This window comes from Gossypium raimondii, chromosome 6, assembly GCF_025698545.1.
Source record: "Gossypium raimondii isolate GPD5lz chromosome 6, ASM2569854v1, whole genome shotgun sequence".
NCBI lineage: Eukaryota > Viridiplantae > Streptophyta > Magnoliopsida > Malvales > Malvaceae > Gossypium > Gossypium raimondii.
Genome location: NC_068570.1, coordinates 1,022,350 through 1,031,920, shown reverse-complemented (window position 1 = coordinate 1,031,920; position 9,571 = coordinate 1,022,350). Strand labels below are relative to the sequence as shown.

General features: G+C 32.7%; 2 protein-coding genes across 3 annotated transcripts; both read left to right on the top strand.

Moving 5' to 3' along the window:
* Window positions 1-1,443: 1,443 nt before the first annotated feature.
* LOC105774452 (uncharacterized) lies at window positions 1,444-5,052 on the top strand. Of its 2 annotated transcripts, XM_052632140.1 has the most exons (6): window positions 1,444-1,630; window positions 1,729-1,798; window positions 1,877-2,164; window positions 2,796-3,136; window positions 3,225-3,448; window positions 4,832-5,052. In XM_052632140.1, the coding sequence occupies exons 1-5, from the start codon at window positions 1,550-1,552 to the stop codon at window positions 3,441-3,443; spliced, it is 999 nt and encodes a 332-aa protein (XP_052488100.1). In that variant the 5' UTR covers window positions 1,444-1,549; the 3' UTR covers window positions 3,444-3,448; window positions 4,832-5,052. The 2 variants fall into 2 exon arrangements, with proteins under 2 accessions (XP_052488100.1, XP_012452406.1); XM_012596952.2 differs by lacking the exon at window positions 4,832-5,052 and having other exon boundaries at window positions 1,445-1,630; window positions 3,225-3,733.
* Window positions 5,053-6,633: 1,581 nt separating this feature from the next.
* On the top strand, window positions 6,634-9,526 carry LOC105773793 (uncharacterized). The gene is made up of 4 exons (XM_012595917.2): window positions 6,634-7,244; window positions 8,017-8,119; window positions 8,218-8,348; window positions 9,037-9,526. The coding sequence occupies exons 1-4, from the start codon at window positions 6,813-6,815 to the stop codon at window positions 9,256-9,258; spliced, it is 888 nt and encodes a 295-aa protein (XP_012451371.1). The 5' UTR covers window positions 6,634-6,812; the 3' UTR covers window positions 9,259-9,526.
* The last annotated feature ends 45 nt before the right edge of the window (window positions 9,527-9,571 follow it).

Genomic DNA, 9,571 nt, shown 5'->3' with positions numbered 1-9,571 from the left:
TGAGTTTATATTTAGATGTGGTATTTTAATATTATGTCGCGTTATTATCTAAAATTAAAAATATATGTGTCGATTGAGTCTTAATTTGATTGGCATATGCATTGCAGAAGGACGTGGGTTCAAGTACACTAAAGCACATTATCCTCCTATTTATCGGTTGATAATGGGCTATAAGTAGTTTTAGATACAGTGTTAAAAAGAACAAATATGATCAGAACTTACAATGAGTTTATTAAAAATATATAATTTTAAAATATAATATTTTATTTTTATATGATGACGTGAAACAATTTTAGAATACCACATCATCACGCTTTAATAGAACACAAATTTACGGATTAATTTCAAAAATTTAAATGCTAAATTGAATTGAATTATTAAGTTTTAAAAAAATATGGAATAAAAAGGTGGTGGGGGTCTTTTTCTAGGACCATTTGGATGTCTATCTAAATACAAATCTGGCTGTATTGTGGTACCAAAAATGCCAGTGCTTACTCGTATTTTGTCTTTTATTATTATTATTATTACAAAACATGCTTTAAATTATTTCCTTTTTCAGAAATAATTGTTAAAATTCAGTGCATTATTTTATTATCCTATTATTTTTTTAATATATAAATCATAGAGAAAGTTTCATGAATTATATAGACTTTGATACTGCTGACAGAATTAAGGGTCTTGGTTTGGCTCTGGATATTTTCTAAATATTAAATCGATTCCACTTTATAATCCTTGATTTTAATTATAATTATGTATTATTTATAATAATAAAATCTCGATATTATTGGTAAAAATTAAAGTCTTGAACTTTGAAGGTTCGGGTTTGAATCTTTCCTTTAAGAATTGTGATGTGTGAGTCTTCTTTTCATTATATACGTATGTTTTGTGTGAGTTTTATCTGGTGCTTCAGCTGATGTACTTTGTATTAATAAGGAGCTCGATCCAAAATCATCATAAAAATAAGTGTTTTCACTCTTTGAAACCAAAATTTAGTTCAAAATTTTCAATTTGGTTTTTAAAAGATTATACATGAACTTTGATCTAACATGCAATATTATATATGAACTTTGATTTTGTGTAATTTTATACATAAAATTTTGATTTGATTCAATTTTCACGAATCACTAACAACGTTATCGAATTAACACTATTTTATGTTGATATATTGTATACATAAACATTTATACTAATCTACTATGAAAATAAATATATGTATTCATTTCTTGAAATATGTACAATTGAATCAAAATTAAAATTTTATGTATACATATAAATCGTAATTCAAGTTTCATATATATAATTATATATTAGACCAAAGTTCGTGTATATATTTGATATTTATAAAAAAAAAATAGATTTAAGACATGGACATGTTGTTAAGCTAATAATAAATAACCCAATTTCCCACATGTTATACATCCTAATGGGCTAAAACCCCAAAACCCACCTCGTGGGGGGGTTTAACCCCAAAACCCACCTTGTGGGGAGTTTAAGCAATGAACAAAAACAAACCATCTTCATCAACCAATTCCCCTAAAACCCTAAAAAAATGGAACTTCAATCCGTTTGCCATAGCTTTCATGCCCCAAAGTTCAAATTCCCCAATCATCGTCGCTTTCCCTTTCAATCTGTAAGTAAATTCTCTCCCAAATTTCCCCTTTTTGATTTTTTTTACCCTTAAATTAGTTTCATCAATGGCAGAAACTAACTCTTTTCTCCAATTTCCAGAATTTGAAGCCCCCTATCACCAACCCCACACTAAGAACTCGAAATCCCAGGCTTCAACATGTATCAAAATGTAATCTTTTTGAGTTTTTATTTCTGGGTTTTTACCTTTTTAGTGTTTCAACCATGTTAAATTTTTTTTAAAATTCAGGGTCTTGTACACGTGAAGTGAAAAAGATAGTGTGTGCTTCTGGTTCTAATTCAAACCCAATATCTGTTGGGGTTGAACCGTTTCGTGGTAAATCCGGTTCAGTTTCCTTCCATGGGTTAACTCATCAGCTTGTTGAAGAGAACAAATTAATGTCAGCTCCATTCCAAGAAGAAAAAGGATCTTTACTTTGGGTATTAGCACCTGTTGCATTGATTTGTTCATTGATTGTTCCTCAATTTTTCTTTAGCAATGCAATTGAAGCTTTCTTCAAGGATGAGACACTCATAGGTACTTTATAATTCAACTTAAAATACTTTTTTTTTTTGCTTGCTTTAATGTAGCTGGTTTTTTGAATTCGGCATCTGTGCGTTCTGTTCATGTTTTTGCCTATAGTTGTTAGTGAAAAAAGGAAGGTTGAGATGAAAACATGTCATTGCTATAGCTTTTAAGTTTTTGTTTGAGCTCCACATTGAGATAAACCATAAATGTTATCCTGTCGTAGGATCTTTACTTGGATTGATACGGTGTTTCATTGATGTAATTGCATTGCTTGATTTCAAGTTTCAACCCTTTGTCTCCCTTGTTAGTAGTAACTTCCGTAGATGTTTTGGCCTATAAGTGTTAGAGAGGGGGTCAATGCAAAACATGCCATTGCCATCACGGGATCGTTACTTGGCTCGATACAGTGTTTCATGGATTTAATTAGGTTGCATGATTTCAAGTTTCAACCCTTTTTTCCCCTTCTTGTTTTACGCGGTAGTAGTATCTTCCGTAGACATTTTGGCCTATAAGTATTAGAGAAAAAAGGGGTTTAATACAAAACACGCCATTGCTATTAGCTTAAAAAAAGGGGGTAATTCAGTGTGTGTTGTTTGAATAAGAACTGATTTCGTTGTATTGCATGATTATGTCTTTGCAGAAATTGTCTCATCGTTTTCCTTTGAAGTGATGTTCTATATCGGTCTTGGGATGTTCCTACTTGTGACTGATCATGTTCAAAGACCATATTTACAATTCAGCGCCAAGAGATGGGGTCTCATTACCGGACTCAAGGGGTACCTAGCATCAGCATTCTTGTCAATGGGTTTCAAGGTTATTGCTCCCCTCATTGCCGTCTACGTAACTTGGCCGGTGCTCGGCTTCCCAACATTGGTTGCAGTGGCTCCTTTCCTAGCAGGCTGTGCCGCTCAATTTGCATTTGAGATGGCTCTCGAAAAACGACAGTCATCTTGTTGGCCCCTCGTTCCTATTATTTTCGAGGTATTTGGTTTTTCACTGGATTCACTCATTCAAATTCATTCTAAAAGATCAAATAAGATGATCGATGACTTTCTAATCAATATTGCAGGTGTATAGATTGTATCAGTTGACAAGAGCTACTCAATTCATTCAACACTTTTTGTTGTTGATGAAAGATTCACCGAGAACCCCAGAGATGTTCGAGAGAGGTGGTGCACTGATTGGAATGATCGGAACTTTCCAAGCCCTTGCCGTGGTTTGCCTTTGGTCGTTGATGACATTTCTCCTAAGGCTTTTTCCTTCTAGACCTGTTGCAGAGAACTATTGATATTTGTAAGTTTGGTTTTACATTATCCATGGTTCTTTGTTGGTTATAAATCTTCAAATTATGCTCCATGCATATCCATGAAACTTGAAGTACATAACCGAGAAATTTTGGGGTCATCCTCGAAAATGGGGATACCATTAGTAACGGTAGCCTTTCATTTCTTTTTCTTTTTTCATAAACGAAAGAGTATTTCTTAAATATTCGATTTAGTCCTCTCAAGACTAAAGATGATATAATATGTTCTTGAAATGCTTTTGCTTTGAACATAATGAACTACTCTAGTTCTTCAAGGGCCTTTATTGTAGTACTTATTCTTTTTAGGGGCGTGTGGTTGCGAAGATTACTTTGAGCCGATAATCTTAGTGCTAAGATTCCGGAATATAGTACTCTCAATATTAAGTAATATTATATTCCGATAATCCTATTATCTCGTTTTTTTTTTCTATAAAAAATTTATTGTAATTTTATAGATGTTTTTGTTGTGTATTTCAAAGAATTTTAATTTCAAAGTAGAATATGCCTCCATATGTTTCGGACAATTAAGTCAAATGATGCTTTGGTATAATTCTAAATGAATTTGGAATCAAAATCATTGAAAATGTAACATAAAAATAAATATGTCAAAATTTTACAATTAATTTTAAACATGCTAAAACAATAACACAAATATACTCTTCTTTTGTTCTTTTTCTTCCCTATTTTCACTCTTTTCTTTTACTTCTTTCTTCATAACATATCATGAAACCTAAATGTTTAGGGATAGCAATGAATAATACGAATATTTAGATTAATACAAATAAAATCGACACAAAACCGACTCTCTTTTTTCATAAACGAAATTGGCTTTTTTAGGTAAAACTACTATGGAGGTTCTTATACGGAGTCAGAATGTATTTTATCCCTTTCTACTAAAAAATGGGTATATTAGTTTCTGTATGTTAGATCAAAGTGTAAATTAGTCATTCTATTAAAAGTTTCATCAATTTCTACTATTAAAATTGGTCTTTGTATATCAACATGAGTTACACGTTAGGTGTCATTGTCTTGTTATTCTATCAATCATGTTAATTTTTATCAATAAAATGAATAAAATTTTAACAAAAAATTAATTTACTCTTTAATTTAACATATATAGACTAATTTACTCAATTTTTAAAGTTAAAAGGACATTAAAAAATAAATAATTTCCTTAAAAATCTTGGAAAAATCCTTTTAACATCACGACAGAATCTAAGATGTTTCGTATAAAACAGCTGTCTTGTTATTATTATTATTATTATTATTATTATTATAAACAAGAAATAAATATCTCTCTTTTTTTTATGTGAAATAAATAAATATCCTCTTCAAACAACGGTGGTAATTAATTCCCACGATTTTCATTACAGACAAAGTTGGAAGTAAATGGTCAAAACACCAATCACTAATCAACACGTGTTGCCGCCGATTATTTTCCGTCGACTTAACCTCCAATTTCCTCGGCAATGGTAAGCAGCCAGCCCTTTTGTTCTATGCATATGAAAAATAAAATAAATAAATAAAATACTCCGAAATTTAGGGGCTGACACGTGTTTGGCTCACAGTTAATCTGAGCCCACGGCAAGAGAAAATTGAAAATCGCCACGTGATGTAATATAGATTTCTTATGGTCAAAATTTGATTTTAGTCCTTCTACTTTATTTAAATTTGGAATTTAGTCTTTGTGCTTTAATTTTATATAATTTAACTTTTTTGCTTTTATAATATCATTAGTTAGTCCAAATAATTAATACAGTTAACTATTTTAGTTAAAATTTTGCTTCTTTCTTCGTTCTTTGTGTTGCTTTCCTTGATTGAGCAATATTACACTATGTTTGGTTGGGTGTATTGGATTAGCCAATACACCCCTAATCCGTGGGCCCCACTTAAGCCCCTCTTAAGCAGTTGTTTGGTTCAATGTATTGACTAATACACCCCTAATACGTTACGGCCCTAATCCCCAAAAATCTCTGTTTTCTAATCCCTGGCTCCTCCTCAGTTTACATCCGTTTTAGTTTCACACCCTAATTTGCCCTCTGTTTCCTGGGTTTGTCTCTCCTTTATCTCCTTCATTGCTTGCTTCGCCTTCGGCCAGTAACCCCAATTTCTTGCTTCGCCTTTATCTACTTTCTTTGTTTTCTGTAACATACTGAAGTTTCAACCCAGAAGCCCCAAATTCTTCTCCTTTCTTTCTTTGTTTTCAGTAACAGACCCAGAAGTTTGCACCTAAGTGTTTTCGTTTAGGGCATATTATCGGTCCGTATTTCATAAGATTTGAAGGAGGGACAATTTCCTTACTTGCCCCCTAGCTCTGGCTCTATATGCCAACCTCATTTTCGTTGCCATCCTAGCCATCCGTTTTGGGCGTATAATATATATAGCCAATTGGTTCAAATTCAATATCTTTCAATGCAATAGTTATATGACAAATTGATCTTTTATTATATAATTCTATCCTTGAGCGCTCGAGGTTTTAGTTATTTTAGAGTAGTTCTCTCATTTACTATGATTTAACTAATGAATGAACTCGTTTCATTGAAACCTTCATTGTGAAGAGCATTTGCTACTACAAAATAAACCAATTTTAAAATGGGATAATATGCTTGATAAGACAAGTTATGGTATCATAAGTGTTTCTTCATACAAACTTCTACGAATCTAATCTGTTATTCTTCATGTTTTACGAGCAAGTTCCCTTTTAACATGCCGACATTTCAATTAGAACAATTCACTGTATTAACTATCAAAACTAACTTATGAAATTATAAAAAATTAGATAATTAAAATATAGTAACTAAATCAGTAAAAGCATCATGGAGTCCCTTATACTAAGAGCAAGATTGCATTTTGCCCCTTTTACTAAAAAAATAGGCAAATTCATCCCTATACGTTAGATCAAAGAGCAAACTGATCATTCTGTAAAAATTCCATCCATTTTGCCTATTAAAAACTAATCCTTGTATGTCGCTAGCCACACTAGTTTCAACAATAAAAGCAGATGAAATTTTTAACAAAAATGACTAATTTGCTCATTTGTTGTGTAAAGGGAGTAAATTGTAATATGACTTCTTGTATAGAGGTTTTCATAGTACTTTTACTGAAGTAAACCCAAAATTAAGCATAGTAAAAGGACCAAAATAAAAATTTGACCCATTCCGTCCAACATCTTGATACACGCAATTCAAAACCCCCCTCTCCAAGAATAAAAGTGCAGAAAGGCTACCCTCCCCAAATACCGACAAATAGCAACTAATATACTACGAATCTTCTTGTTCAAATTACATGCTATATAAAATGAACAGAACCCACCACCACCATTCCCACACATAATACCTTCATCAAAAGCTAACAATGGCTACCGCCACCAATAGATTGTTCCGTACATCAAACAAGCCATTCGGTCATGTTTTCTCTTCTTCTTCATGGCCTTCATCGCCGGTGAAAACCATGAGGTACACAACAAGCAAGGGAAGAGTTGATAATAAGAAAATTTGTGGGAATAATGAGAGGAAACCGCCGGCGGTTTTCAAGTCTTCGGCGGGCACTACGACGGTGGAAACGGCAGCCGACATAAAGAGAGCTGATTGGGGGAGAGAGTTGACTTCTTTCATGGTGAAGGCTGTGAATGGCATGCGTGAGATGGTTATAAAGCCGGTGTTGAAACTAAGACCTTGGAGATTTCATGTTCAAATGGTCATTGAAAATGGTATCCTTAATTGTAGATTCTTCACCATGTTTGCTGTTGTGGGATCTTTGCTTGGATCTATATTGTGTTTCATGGAGGTAATAATTATTACATTACATGCTTTCAAGGTTTAAGGTCTCTTTGGGCCTAATTATACTTTTAGCCCCTTTACTATGTTGATAGTTTGATATGATTTGGATCTTTTACTTTTGGGTTAATATAATTTCGAGTCCTTGATCTTGATATTTAGGTCCATTTTGGCACATGTACTTTTTTTTTTGTCTACTTTAGCACCTAAACTTGGCAATTAGGTCTTCTTTAGTCCTTGATAAATGTAAATGTTTGATGATGTGGCACAATCTTAGAGTGCCACATCATTAATTTTTTATGGAATCCAAGTTCAATGACCAAAATGGACTTGGTTTTCAAGTTCAAATACTAAAGTAAATAAAAATATAAGTACCAAAGTGAACTTAATTACCAAGTTCAGGGGCTAAAGTTATATTAATCCTTTAATATTATAATAATATTAGTAGGTAGAAATCATTAATACCAATAGTTACTACTGTTAAGGAGATGATGTGAAGCTTTTTTTTTTTTGTAAATAACCTTAAGCATTTTTTAGACATCTATCATAGTTAGACTAGATTTTCACATGGCTCCGACTCACAATAGAAAAAAGATTCACGTCACCATTTTAACTACCACTATTTTTAATCTGGACCTGCTAATAATATTATAAGTAATTAATCTAAAAGGGTTAAATCCTCAACTTAAGTATAGCAGAAGGGCTAAATCCATAATTAGACCTACCCTAGTTTTTATGTAGAATGGTGTTTTCATTGTGAAAAATGACGATCAATTTTGCAGGGAAGCTTTCTCATTGTGGAGTCATATTTACAGTATTTCCATAGCTTATTATCAAAAAAGTTGGATCAAGAACATATCATCCACCTTCTAATCGAAGCCATCGGTATCTCTCTTTTACCAATAACATACATATATTGTCTCTCTCTATACATATATATATATTTCATTATTTATATACATTTTTGTTGAATTTTTTTGCAGATATGTTCTTGGTTGGAACCGCCATGCTTATTTTTGGGATGGGGCTTTACATCATGTTTGTGGGTTCCAAGACTTCGAAAGGAGGTGCTCCACTTCCAAGATCTAATTTGTTTGGTCTCTTCCATTGGAAGGTACTTTCTTCTATACGTTTTTCGGGTTAATTGCACCACGCCCCCAAATTATAGAACAAATTTAGTAATTCGTGTCAAACCCAAACGGACATTTAATACTAAAGTTGATTGCCTACATGTTACACAAATATCTAGCCCCTATATTAGAAATTAGATCGCACTTTGCCCTCTTTACTCAAAAAATATCAAATTAGTCCATATAAATCAGATCAAAGAGCAAATTGATACTTCTATTAAAAATTTTATCCATTTATATTGTTAAGAATTGATCCTTGTACGTTAGCATGAAATACACATGGCACACCACATGTCACCATCTGGTTATTTCATCATACACGCCAATTTTTAACTATAGGAATGGATAGAATTTTTAATACAAAGGACCAATCTATTTCTTGATCTAGCATCAAGGATTAATTCGTCCATGTTTTGAGTAAAAATGACAAAATACAATCTGACTCCTAATATAAGAACTTCCATAATACTTTTACTCACATCCCTCATAACTTATACAACCCTATACATGGTAAGCTATCATTATCCGAACCCCCTAGATACCCTCAAATGATCAAGGAAACTAACTATCTTTCCCAATTTTCACTCCCACCGGAGAACCTTATTTAGGATTTGACCACAGTTCGCGAACTTCTAGTAAAATTAAACATTTTTACATGATCTATTTTTTCAGACACTCCCAGCTTGGGTTGAAATGAAATCAATTTCACAAGCAAAGTCAAAAATTGGGCATGCCATCTTGATGATACTTCAAGTTGGAGTTTTGGAGAAATTCAAGGGCATACCAATTGTTACAAGCTTGGACCTTGCCTGCTTTGCTGCTTCAGTATTTGTTTCCTCAGCTTGTATATTCCTTCTGTCCAAGCTTTCAGTCGGCACCAGCATGGGAGATTAGATTGGCACCCCACGTATACTATATATACTGATCATACATTCACAGAAGAAAAAAAAATATACCTTTTATTCTTTTGATCATAATTCATTTATAAGTAATATATATATATATATAGAGAGAGAGAGAGAGAGAGAGATGGTTAGCCAACACCAACTTGTGGTTGATTTTTACCCCCTTCTATTAAAATCATGGGTAGGGGGCAATATGTGATTCATTGTAAAGGAATCTCTATTTAATAATCAATTTTATGGATTATATATTTCTTTGATTTTGATTCACTGTAGCATATATTTATTTTGATAAAGGTGTACGG